Source organism: Sesamum indicum, linkage group LG10 (genome assembly GCF_026168435.1).
Source record: "Sesamum indicum cultivar Baizhima isolate 11 linkage group LG10, ASM2616843v1, whole genome shotgun sequence".
Lineage (NCBI taxonomy): Eukaryota > Viridiplantae > Streptophyta > Magnoliopsida > Lamiales > Pedaliaceae > Sesamum > Sesamum indicum.
This window is the reverse complement of record NC_142666.1, coordinates 3,430,979-3,444,156: the sequence shown is the minus strand read 5'-3', so window position 1 is coordinate 3,444,156 and position 13,178 is coordinate 3,430,979. Positions and strand designations below refer to the sequence as shown.

The 13,178-nt window shown below is 33.1% G+C and overlaps 1 protein-coding gene across 3 annotated transcripts; it reads left to right on the top strand.

Annotated features, from left to right (window-relative positions):
* The first annotated feature begins 281 nt into the window (after positions 1 to 281).
* LOC105172807 (pleiotropic drug resistance protein 3) lies at positions 282 to 11,735 on the top strand. 3 transcript variants are annotated; one of them, XM_020697045.2, is made up of 24 exons: positions 282 to 665; positions 794 to 917; positions 3,035 to 3,120; positions 3,930 to 4,014; positions 4,998 to 5,157; positions 5,246 to 5,322; positions 5,866 to 5,919; positions 6,017 to 6,107; positions 6,210 to 6,511; positions 6,592 to 6,873; positions 6,983 to 7,296; positions 7,389 to 7,549; positions 7,628 to 7,731; positions 7,922 to 8,072; positions 8,162 to 8,293; positions 8,386 to 8,459; positions 8,546 to 8,878; positions 8,963 to 9,253; positions 9,383 to 9,466; positions 9,587 to 9,720; positions 9,928 to 10,155; positions 10,359 to 10,530; positions 10,817 to 11,071; positions 11,419 to 11,735. In XM_020697045.2, the coding sequence occupies exons 1-24, from the start codon at positions 400 to 402 to the stop codon at positions 11,683 to 11,685; spliced, it is 4,227 nt and encodes a 1,408-aa protein (XP_020552704.1). In that variant the 5' UTR covers positions 282 to 399; the 3' UTR covers positions 11,686 to 11,735. The 3 variants fall into 3 exon arrangements, with proteins under 3 accessions (XP_020552704.1, XP_020552703.1, XP_020552705.1); XM_020697044.2 differs by having other exon boundaries at positions 7,919 to 8,072; XM_020697046.2 differs by lacking the exon at positions 11,419 to 11,735 and adding an exon at positions 10,609 to 10,660 and having other exon boundaries at positions 7,919 to 8,072; positions 10,817 to 10,958.
* Positions 11,736 to 13,178: the final 1,443 nt, after the last annotated feature.

Here is a 13,178-nt window from a genome sequence, read left to right as displayed (position 1 = left end):
ATTCAGCTAAAATATTTTCCAAAAACCAAAAAACTTCATAGAAAAATCAAGGGAAAAGAAAGAAAGAAAAAATTTAAATTCAAAAGTTCCATTTCCATTAAATTAAAAATATTCTTTTCTTTTTATTATTTATTATTTTTTGAGTCCACGCCAAAGATTTAGATAAAGCAAATCGGGGACCATTGTCTTTTTTAAAAAAATAAAATTAATTCAATACATCAATATTAATAAAAATTATTATAAAAGTATATTATATCTCAATGTTTGTGAGATTCGAACCCACAAACTTTAAACTGTGACGCATCTGCTTATATATTCATTATCCGCTGCTCCTTAACTGATACATCTTATGAATAATAAAGCTGAAGCAAACTATCATAACTGCGGGATACTATTACTATGAATAACGATCTCGACGAAGAAGCATCAGCAGCTGTATCGCAGCAGTGGGCTGCCATTGACAGACTGCCGACACTTGAAAGGCTGAGATCTTCGTTGTTTGTTGAAAACATTGAAGAATCCGGCGATGATAAAGCTGAAAACGTCGTCATCGATGTATCCAAGCTCGGCCAGTCGGAGAGACGTGGGTTGGTGGAGAAGCTTATTAGGCACATCGAGCACGACAACCTTCGACTGTTGCGGCAAATCAGGAAGAGAATGGACAAGTATGTAGTACTCGGACTCCGTGTAATCTTGTCGGATTTATAATAGAATTTCAAGGTTTTATAAGACGTTTTTTCAATATAAAATCGTTCATGATTACGACCATGATGCGTGATCGCAATTCTTGCAGGGCTGCAGTGGCATTTCCGACCGTGGAAGTGAGGTACAGAAACTTGAAGGTGAAAGCTGAGTGTGAGGTTGTGTATGGGAAGCCACTCCCAACTCTCTCCAATTCCCTCAAAAGCATCATCATGGTATGTTAATTACTATCTCTTCATTTCTTACAACAAAACTAACTCGCAACCTAAAAAATGATTATTCCCCGCACTATAATTTTAATATAATTTATTATGATCGGATAAAAATTATATATAAAAACTTAAGTTTTAATCACGATTAATTAACATCCGCTACAATTTTATCTAGGATCAAAGTATTTCACACAATTTTTACCTGCAATAAATATTTTAGTTTTGTTTATAGAAACAACAATTAATAGTCGTTGTATAATCATGTTTAATTAATATCCCTAATAATTTTTTTACTTCAAATCATTCTAATTAATCATAATTAAAAAATTAATATTTTTTCTAATGTTACAGTGCCCTTTGTCAAATAAAATGAAAATTGACAAAAGATTTCTCATTCCTTAATTAGTTGGAAATTTTATTGGGCTAGTTCATGATAGAGACATAGCCGCCTTCTTAGTCGTCGGACTTGTCCTGGAAAGAAGAGAAGTGCAAAATATAGAAAGTCAAATCTTAGCCTTGTTAGGCTTGTCGGATAATTTCACTTTTTGGTGTCCTATATTCCTTTTAAAAAATTTTAACTTTATTTTACCCATTAAAAAACCTTGTGTATTTTTAAAACAAGAAAAAAAAAATCCTCATATTCTTTTGTATTTTGTGCGGAAAATCCCGTCTATTATGAACTAACGAAAGATAGGGAGCATGTGCCTGAAGTGCGATTTGATATAATTTTTTGCATGTTTTGACCCTTTTTTCTGCCCTTAAACGACTAAAATGCTTCTACAGTGTGTATAAAATGAATTACGGTATACAAAAATCTTGTTTTTAAGTGTTTTGGCATTTTCCTTCTTCTTAAAAAAGTAAATTATTGCGTTCTTAAATATAATTAGTATAAGTATCAAATACCACAAAAGTATATAAATTTAAAAAATTTAAAATAAAAAAATTAAATTCACAATGCAAAATTGATATACTAAAAGTTTATTTTTAAAATATAAATATTTATATATGAATACAAATATTAATCAATTATAATAATCATATCTGTGAACTAATTTAAATTATTTTGATTAAGTTAGTTAAAAACTTAATTAAGTTATTATTAATTTTTAAATTGGATGCAACACTGACAGCGACTGTAATGGCGATTAATAGATTTGGACGACGACTGACGAGGGCGACGAAGGGGGGATGGGTGAGGGATGGTGGCAAGGGAGTGTTGGGGTGGGGGGGGGGGGAGAGGTGTAGCGGCTGCTACGTTTAAAAATACAAACAAGGATTGTTTGACTATTTTTAAACACGTACATTATGTTTGGATTTGTGTTTTAGTTGTTTTGTTTTGTGTTTTAGAAATAAAAAGAGAAAAATAGAGATAAATGAGTGCGTGTTGAAAATAGATGATATGTTTGGATTTGTGTTTTGGAAAAATTTAAAATATTTTAAAATAAGTGGTGTAGGTTTGATGTTGGGATTTGGGAGACAAAAATTACTATTCAACGTCAAATCATATATTTTTATATATATAAATATGTATATATATAAATATTTTATGTTTAATGTTGTACTTTTGGGAGACAAAAGATACTATTTATTGTCAAATCATGTCTGTTTTATATTATGTATATATATATATTATATATAGAAAGTTGAAAAACAGAAAAACACGCAGATAAGGTGTAAAAATACAAAAATAAACATTGAGTGTGTTTTATCTTATTTCGGGAAATGCGAAAACACAAAACCAAACAAAGCCGTACGATTTTTATTTGAGTTTCTAAAATTATACAGGGATTTTTATAATTTTGACCTTTTTAATATTATCAAAGTAAATCCTGATTATTAGTTGATCATCTAAATTAACAAAATATTTTTGTTTTGTAATTATTAATTATTTCATAATTAATTATACAATTGAGTGACCGAACAGGGCTTTAGTCAGAAAACGTCCGAAGCCTTCATTTTAATTTATTGATTTTTTTAAGAGATACTTTTATATTTAACTACATTACTTAAAAGTTTTATAATTTTAAATTCTGGACATGAACACTTGAAATTCGAACAAATTCTGATGTTTGATGTTTTGTAGGAGGAAATTGAAATGATTGTGTTGTAATGTTAAACAGGATGGTGCGAGGCTTCTTGGTCTGCCGTCGCGAGAGGCTCAGATAAACATCATTAACGATGTCAGTGGTATCATCAAGCCCGGAAGGTACAAATTCAACACTTTATTTATTTATTTATTTATAGAATAAAATTCGACGAGTCTTTTTACAGTTTAGTGTTATTACGGATATTTGTTTGTTGTTTGAAAAATTATAAATACTCCATAATAGTTGATAAAATTATATATTTTATGAATGGATGTCTGGAATTGCCAATTTTGCGCTTCCTATAATTTTTTCTTTCTTTAAAAAATTGAACGAGGTAGGTGGAAAATTTTGAAAAATTGAAAAAAAAAATTTATCCAATTAGTAAAAAAAAAAATTAAATTTTTTTAAAAAAATAAAAAAAATTAAAATTTATAATTTATAATTTATAAGGACATTTTGTAATTTTTGGATGGATGTCTGAAATTCTCAACTTACCCTTATTGAATCTTTTTCTTCCTAAAAAAGATAAAAAAAAATTGAACGAGGTAAATAAAAAATGTTTAAAAAAAATTATACACTTATTCCAGAAAAATATTTCAAAAAGTTTTTAAAAATATTAGAGGAACTCGTTGTAATTTATTCTATTTTTATAAAAATAGGAAAAATTACAAAATTATTCCTTACGTATGGGGTTGGCCGCAAAATTGGTCCTGTAACTATGAGGGGTCAATTTTAGTCATTTATGTTTTAAATTTATAATAATTTTGGTCCTTCCGACCAAAAGTAATCGACAATTAACAAATTAAATTAAGAATTAGGATTTCGACAATAAAGAATATTACTTACACAGTCGACATTCCGACGTGACAAAAAATAGAATGTGCGCGAATTCCGCTAGTACTATCTGATTAACCGTTTTGCGTTGCAGAATGACTCTATTACTTGGTCCTCCTGGATGTGGGAAGACTACATTTTTGAAAGCTCTTTCAGGAAATTTGAACAAATCACTCAAGGTGATCATGCCCCTATTTTGTCAGATTTTTGGGAATTATATATATATATATATATATATTATACATTTGTCATTTTTCTTACATATAATAAATAATCTTTTACATTTTAAAATATATTATATTAGAATAAAATATATAAACCAATACATAATATCTAAAAAAATAAAAAAAGAAATAAAGAAAAGAAAACTAACTTAAAAGTATTATTGACATAACACAAAATTAATGTAATGGTGTCGGAAAGTGTCATTTGCAAGTGAAGAGTGCATTTTATACTAGTATAGACATAGACTGATAAATGAATCGTATTTTGAAGTTCGTCACAAGGAAAAGAAAACTTCAAACAAAGAAGTTTGTTAATTATGTTAACATATTAATATTAAATAGTTCTTTTTCTAACAATTTAAATTTTGAAACGAAATAGTCGTTTTACATGGTATTAGAGCTGGGCCAAGCAAGAGGTCATGAGTTTGGATCTCATTGTCACGTATTTATTTGATTACGTTAAGATATTACTATTAAATAAATGATTCCTGTATGAGATAATCATTTAATGTGATGTTAGAGTCAAACTAAATAAGAGGTCTTGAGTTCGAATCCCATTATCACTCATTTATAAAAGAAACGTTTCACGTGTTGTCTTAATATTTAATGATTCTCTGCACATGGAGGGAGCGTATTAAAATATTAATGTTAAATGATTCTCGGGTCTAAGAGTCAAGGTCGCGATTAACAAATTAAGATGTCTTTAAAATTTCAGTTCGTATTTTAATCCCCCCTCCCCCACCCACCCCACCACTCTAATATGATTTCTAAATTTTTAAGAAAGAAGCTCATTACCTCTCACGCCAGTGAACCGAGTCCGCTTGTGTCTTAAAATATGTCATCACTTTGCATGTCCATTTGATGTCATAACAATTTTCAAGTATTAGTTGCCTTTTGTGTATTGGATAAATAGTTAATTTGAAGTAATCATGTAACAGGTTGAGGGTGAGATCTCATACAATGGACATAAACTTGAGGAGTTTGTAGCACAGAAAACTTCAGCTTACATAAGCCAATATGATCAGCACATCCCTGAAATGACTGTCAGGGAAGCACTCGATTTTTCATCTCGCTGTCAGGGAATTGGAAGTCGAGCAGGTCCGGCCTTTTCTACACGTTGAAAAGTTTATACTTTTAGTATATTTTGAAGCAATCGCGATATGATTTAATCTCTTATCGTCTGAAGAAATTTTGATGGAGCTCATCAGGAGGGAGAAAGAAGCCAAAATTGTTCCGAATCCGGATGTAGATGCTTACATGAAGGTATTTCTAGTACCTAAATTCTTGGGTGAAACACAATAGATTCACTCCCGTATGAAAATACTAATAGACAAAGAACCCTTCTAAAAAGGGGACAAAAAACGGGCAACACCACATGCAGGAGGTACTGAGTTTCTTTTTCAAAAGTTCAGAGGCTCGTGTTGCTGTTTCTTTTATGTTTAGAAGAGTTTTGTGCCTATTAGTGTTTTCATCGGGATTACACTACAATTAACTTGCTTTCTCAAGGCCTGAATCTTGTTTGATTCAAGCTCTAACCATGTAGCAATCCTCATGATTCATCCCCACAAGAAACACAGAGATCATAATTCTATGTTATAAGGGCATAGATATGTTAACTATTATCTATATTTCATTTCCAAATTGGTCAAGTGATCTGATAGTTCGACGGGCACTGTTAACTTTAACATTCTTGTTGTTTCCATTCTCGACAATATATGTCTGAAATAACATTTTGTAGCAGTAAACAAACATGTTAAATGTAAGTAGACCGGGGTCAATGGTCATAACACATGTTTATTCGTACAGGCTATTGCGTTGGAAGGGCAGAGGACAACTCTTCAGACAGACTACATTTTAAAAGTACTTTCTTTTCTAGCTCTAGCATTTCATCCGTCATCGATATCTTGTACTAGAACTTGTTAGGTTCAAAATTTGTGTCTACTCCGATTCATTTCAGATTCTTGGGCTTGATATTTGTGCTGACACGCTTGTTGGAGACGTCATGAGGAGGGGCATCTCTGGTGGTCAGAAGAAAAGACTAACAACAGGTATTAGATGCAATGTCTTCTGTAAGAACAATTTTGCAACTTCGAAAAATTTGACTACTTGATATTCATATTTAAGTAGTAAATTTAGATGCTAGTATGCAGGTGAGATGCTCGTTGGACCGGCCAGAGCTTTCTTCATGGATGAAATCTCAAATGGCTTAGACAGCTCGACAGCGTATCAGATTGTGTCATGCCTTCAACAGCTAGCCCACATCACCGATGCAACAATACTCGTTTCACTTCTCCAGCCAGCACCAGAAACCTTTAGTCTCTTTGACGATGTCATTCTAATGGCTGAGGGAAAGGTCGTCTATCAAGGACCGCAAACTAATGTTCTAGAATTCTTCGATAGTTGTGGATTTAAGTGTCCATCTAGAAAAGGAGTGGCCGATTTTCTCCAGGAGGCAAGTGCACTAGATTGTGTTGCATTTTTCTACTCCTCATCTTTGCAATCTGTAATATTTGCATTTGTTATTGGTTGCAGGTTCTCTCAAGAAAAGATCAAGAGCAGTACTGGCACAAAACTCAACAAACATACAGTTATGTTTCAATTGATATGTTGTCAAGGAAATTTAAAGAGTCAGTTCACGGGAAGAAGCTTAGCGAGGAGCTTGCTTTGCCGTTTGACAAGTTCAAAAGCCACAAGAATGCGATTAATTTCAGCGTGTATTCCCTTTCGAAATGGGCTCTATTTAAAGCCTGCATGTCAAGGGAATTTCTCCTTATGAAAAGGAACTCTTTCATTTACATATTCAAATCCGTTCAGGTTAATTAGCACAATCCCTTTTTTAGTCCTCCGTGTTTCTTCCAAGAACCTGTCTTGCGTGTATGCACGAATTTTATGATATGTGTGTGCAACGTTGTTTTTCTTGCAGCTCATCGTTATGGCAACTTTCACCATGACTGTATTCTTGAGGACACAGATGGGAACTGACCTTCTCCATGCCAACAATTACCTAGGAGCTCTTTTTTATTCTCTCATCATTCTTGTTGTTGATGGGCTTCCTGAAGTCACAATGACGGTTGCAAGACTCGCTATTTTCTACAAACAAAGAGACTTGCACTTCTACCCGGCATGGGCATATGCAATTCCAGCTACTATTCTCAAGATTCCTCTCTCGTTGTTGGAAGCAGCCATCTGGACATCTCTTACTTATTACACAATTGGCTATAGCCCGGAAGTGGGGAGGTTGACAGCATATTTTGTTTTTATTCAAGAGCATATATCATCATTAACATTCATGACTGAATTATAACCATCCGTCCATAAATGTTTTCTAGGTTTTTCCGGCAAATGGTGGTGTTCTTTGCAGTGCACTTCACCTCTATATCCATGTTCCGTTTCGTGGCAGCAGTTTTCCAGACTATGGAGGCATCTGCAACAGTTGGTTCTTTGTCAGTACTATTCGTATTGTTATTAAGTGGCTTTATGATCCCAAGACGTGAGTGAATCTTGAACTACTTTGGTTCGCTTTTAGTCATCACATTCTATCATCAAAGTGAGATGTTTTCACTTGCAGCATCAATGCCAATTTGGTTGAAATGGGCATTTTGGATTTCTCCTCTATCATATGGGGAGATAGGCCTCTCGACGAACGAATTTCTTGCTCCAAGATGGACAAAGGTGAGGATGTGATTCCACGAGTTGTTAATGTTAACGAGAATTCTCCTACGTGTAGAATTGCTCAAAATCGATTTCTATGGGAATTCCATATGAATTACAATAAAAGGCTTTCGCTATATCATGTTCTTATCGTTTCCTAACATGAATTTCCTGCTGATATTTCATTTTTTGAATTTCATGTACGCAGCAGGCGTCTGGCAATACAACCGTAGGACATAGAACACTTGAAAGCCGAGGGCTAAGCTTTGATGGACATCTTTTCTGGATATCGTTGGCTGCTCTGTTTGGATTTGCAGTACTCTTCAACATTGGTTTTACACTAGCCTTAAGTTTCGTGAAAGGTATAGAACATGTCTCAAATGCAGTCTACATGAAACTCGATCCAAAATAGCATAACTGATCAAATTAGACACTTTTCAAAATGCACCAGCTTCCAATTCTCGTGCTATTATTTCTATGGAAAAACTCTCTGAGCTACAAGGTAAAGAACTGGTCAATAAAGCCGGAACAAAGAAACAGCTCGACGTCTCTCCTCTTAGCCCAACTGCAGCATCTAGTAGAGGTTAGATGTTTTTACCTTTGTTTTATATATTTTAGTTAATATTGTTGTAGTTTTCTTTTTATTGCCTTGACGATTTTCGTCATACATTTCAGGTAGAATGATTTTACCATTTGAACCTCTAAGTATTGTGTTTCAAGACGTGCAATACTACGTCGAACCCCCTAAGGTGAGAAAACGGTTTGACCACATTGAAACTTTTGAGCAAGGCATATATAAAAAACATAAAACAAAGTTCCATGGTTTCGTTTTCAGGCAATGAAGGAGCGTGGATTCTCTCAGAAAAGACTCCAGCTTCTTCACGATATCACTGGTGCATTTAGGCCCAGTGTGCTTACTGCACTCATGGGTGTCAGTGGAGCTGGAAAAACGACACTTCTTGATGTTCTTGTTGGTAGAAAAACTAGTGGCATTATTGAAGGAGTGATAAAAATCGGAGGGTATCCTAAAGTTCAGAGAACATTTTCTCGAATTTCAGGCTACTGTGAACAAACAGACGTACATTCACCTCAAATCACTGTGGAAGAATCGGTTGTTTTCTCTGCCTGGCTACGTCTTCATCCTGAAATTGATCCCAAGACAAAATTCGTACGTGCTTAAAATTTAGTCTTTTCGTCAAGTTATATGTCGGTTCTCTATTATTTGTGTGATTTTTTTTTAACGTTGAGATAGGAATTTGTGAAAGAAGTTCTTGAAATAATTGAGCTTGATGGGATCAAAGACACTTTAGTAGGCACACCAGGTGTTGATGGTCTTTCGACTGAGCAACGAAAACGGTTGACGATTGCAGTGGAACTTGTTGCTAACCCTTCTATTATCTTCATGGATGAGCCTACAACTGGATTGGATGCTAGGGCGGCTGCAATTGTTATGCGGGCGGTCAAGAATGTGGCTGATACTGGGAGAACGATTGTTTGCACCATACATCAACCAAGTATTGATATATTTGAAGCATTTGATGAGGTAATTAACTTGATTGAACACATATTACACATAACGTCACGACCTTGGAAACAACATTTTTGTTGTCAATCTATGGTCTTCTGGTTTCAAATTCACATAAATTGCTAACTCAGTCATTTATACGTCTAGTTACTACTCTTGAAAAGTGGAGGACGAATGATCTATTGTGGGCCATTGGGTCGTCACTCCTCTAAAGTAATTGAATACTTTGAGGTACATTTTCCTGATGCAAACGACATTCAGTTGTTATGTTTTCTTGACTTCTTGAAGTATTTACGTCTTAATTTCAGGAGTCAGGATCATTTACATTAGTTGTTGCCAACTTTTGGACAGGCTATCTCTGGTGTGCCAAAATTCAAAGAGAGCTGCAATCCTGCAACATGGATGTTGGAGGTCACTTCTGCTTCATCTGAAGCTGAACTTGGTGTAGACTTCTCCCACATTTACATGAATTCTTCTTTACATGAGTGAGTAAAACCTACATTTTCATATTTTAAGATGGAATATATCTATACTTCACTTTAGCTTATTAACAGGATATTCATTGAGAATTATACGGCCAACACTTGTTGGCTCAATTGATAAGGACTGATCCCATTTAGTCAAACCACTGTTAGAGTTGTATTGGTGGGTAATCTGTAAGTACCTTGTAAGTGATCTATGTTTCTCTATAGGAATAACAAAGAAGTTGTGAGGAAGCTGAGTACACCACCTTCTGGTTCAAAAGATTTACATTTTCCGACGCGCTACTCTCAAAATGGTTGGGGACAGTTCAAAACTTGCTTATGGAAGCAGTATTGGTCTTACTGGAGAAGTCCTTCATACAACTTGCGTCGTTGGACCTATATGCTCATTGCATCGTTTCTCTTTGGTATTTTGTTCTGGGGTCAAGGCAAGAAAATGTAAGTACATTATGACAAATCTCATAAGAGCTCGTTCTAATTTACCCTAAACTATTAGATGGCGGAATCATTCAACACTTTACAAGAGTTTTTTACTTATAATCTTAACTAAAATTTAAGAGGGCTATTAACGATGTATGTTTTTCATATGCAAATAGTGATCTAATATTAATTCATTGCTTTTCATCTTCTAATTTTGACAGAGAAAATCAGCAGAGTCTTCTGACTCTAGTTGGTTCGATGTATAGCTCAATAATCTTCTGTGGCATAAATAATTCTTCGTCGGTGTTGAAGTACATCAGCATAGAGAGAACTGTTGTCTATAGAGAGAGATTTGCAGGAATGTATGCTTCATGGGCTTATTCAGCTGCACAGGTATGGAACGTGCATCGCCCCTTGTTCATCTTCTGTGAAGTTTTACGCATCATAACATTTGAGTATTCTACGCATCAGGAATCAACAACCATCTAACATATATCTCCCTACAATGGGCTGTCACGAGAAGGTATTTGTTAGACGATTGTTAATACCGGAGGAGAGCATTTCTAATATTTCAAACAGCATGGAAAAAATTATAATTATGACAAACCTCATGAAACCTCGGCATTCTACGCATTATGAATTGTGGCGACTGAACGAGTTTCTTGCCTTGATTTTGTAGGTGATAGTGGAGGTCCCGTACGTGTTAGCGCAATCACTTGTATTCACAGTCATCACATATCCAACGATCGGGTACTATTGGTCGGCATATAAGGTCTTTTGGTACTTCTATACTATGTTCTGTACACTGTTGTACTATACTTATCTTGGAATGTTGCTGATTGCAATAACCCCAAGATTCCCAGTAGCTGCAATTCTGCAGTCAGCTTTCTATACGACGTTCAACTTGTTTGCTGGATTTCTAATTCCTCGCCCGGTAAGCTTTAGAAATCAACTCTTTGTTGAATGGTTATGTCATCTAATAGTTTAATTGAAATGGTGATAAAATTGAAAAAAATTGACACATTTAAATCTCTGCTTTATGGAATTTATAGGACTAAATGTGTCGAATTTTTTCAATTTTAGGATAATTCCCGTAAAGCATAAGAATAAATGTGTTGATTTTTCTCAATTTTGGAACTATTTTAAAAATTTTGTAAATTAGAGGATGAAAAGTATTGAACTTCCTATAGTGTATAATTAAAATTATATAATTTTGCCTAATATTTAATATACTTGTGAAAGGATACCGATAAACTGCTCTAATTTCTTCATGATTGACAGCAAATTCCCAAGTGGTGGATATGGTTCTATTATGTGATTCCTACTTCTTGGTCGTTGAACGGTGTGCTTACGTCACAATTCGGAGATATTGAGAAGGAAATTTCAGTATTCGGACAAAATAAGACCGTGGTTGCATTTTTAAGAGATTATTTTGGATTTCGCCACGACATGTTACCTTTGGTGGCTCTTGTTTTGATTTTGTATCCTATATTTTTTGCTTCTCTCTTTGCATATTGTATAGGAAAGTTGAACTTCCAAAGGAGGTGAAGATTTGTATGGTTATATATATATATATATAAGTGATAATTATATGATTATATTAATATTGTTTACGAATAATATATCGATTCAATCAGTGCAGCAATATATCAAAGAATTATGAAATACATAACAATAATTTTTTTTACATAAAGTAAAACAAATACGCACATATTTGATGAGATTCAAAACCATGAAGGTCGAATTTATTTATCGGACTTCAATCTCAACCAATCAATTAAAACATCATTAATCCATAATTGTAATAGAATAATGAAGAAACAAGAAAGAATCATGTTAATTACATCGTCTTTACATGTTAATTCATGCAATGACAAAACTCTTCTCTTTCATTCTTTTATATGAACAGAATTTTTCGTTTCAAATCCTATTCCATTTTTTATTTTATATATTATTATTAATATATATATATATATACACACACCATGCATGTCTGGTTGTTTTTCTTGGTTTTTATTTTTAACATTATTCATGATTTGTTTTTAAAAAAAAAAAATTCCCTCGTTTCATAACCATCGAGTTGTCTACTCTTTTTCAACCTTCACTAATTTTAACTTCTTATAACTTTCTCATACTTTTTATTTATTATATATTATTTCAATTTCTTTAATTAAAATACAATTTCAAAAATTAATATTAATTTTAAAAATTCTTATTAAATTGCGTACACTCATATTGACCAAAACCCTTTCGATTAGTTTCTTGATCATTTGGCATTTTCTTTTTTATTTCCACCAACTAACTTCCACATTTGAAAAGGGTGAATACCAATTTACCCCCTGGGATATTGAAATTGAGCACATTATCCCCTATGAAAAAAATATAGCAATTTACCCTCCTATACTTTTTAAAATGAAGGGAGGTAAATTACTTCATTTTGGAAAACATAGGGAGGTAAATCGTTGTTACCACTAAATTTTTGCAAACATATCTATTTGAAAATATATCAAAAAAAATCTAAACCACTAATTCCAATTTTAGGTGTTAAAGAAAATTCTAAAAAGGTTAAATCTTAACATTATTTATACAATTCATTTTAAGAAGTTTTTGTAAATTTTTTTCTAAAATTTGATGCCCAAAAACATAGATATTTTATCTTGTATAAATTATAATATTTATAACTACATGTCATTATTTTTGTAATTTCGAGCAGAATTAATCATTATTCTTGTAAGTCCACATCTAAGAATAAGTAAATATTTTTTCGGAAAAAATATTATTTTAGTCCGCTAAGTATGACTAATTTTAATTTTAATCCGATAACTATGTTCATTTTTATTTAGGTCCAGTAACTTACGAAATTGCTCACTTTTAGTCCTCTGGCAGATTTTCGAACAATTTTACCCCTATACAACTTTTGAAATGCAGTTTTAGTCCATATGCACTCATAGGGGTAAAATTGTCCAAAAATCTAACATAGTACTAAAAGTAAGCAATTTCGTAAGTTATTGGACCTAAACAAAAATGGACATAGTTATCGA

What these genes read in the sequence shown, in the direction of transcription:
- LOC105172807 (XM_020697044.2), top strand. Translation starts at nt 400, where the DNA reads ATGAATAACGATCTCGACGAAGAAGCATCAGCAGCTGTATCGCAGCAG. An exon ending in ATCAGGAAGAGAATGGACAA is followed by an intron (nt 666 to 793) that starts GTATGTAGTACT and finishes CAATTCTTGCAG; the next exon opens with GGCTGCAGTGGCATTTCCGA. An exon ending in ATGTAGATGCTTACATGAAG is followed by an intron (nt 5,323 to 5,865) that starts GTATTTCTAGTA and finishes TTATTCGTACAG; the next exon opens with GCTATTGCGTTGGAAGGGCA.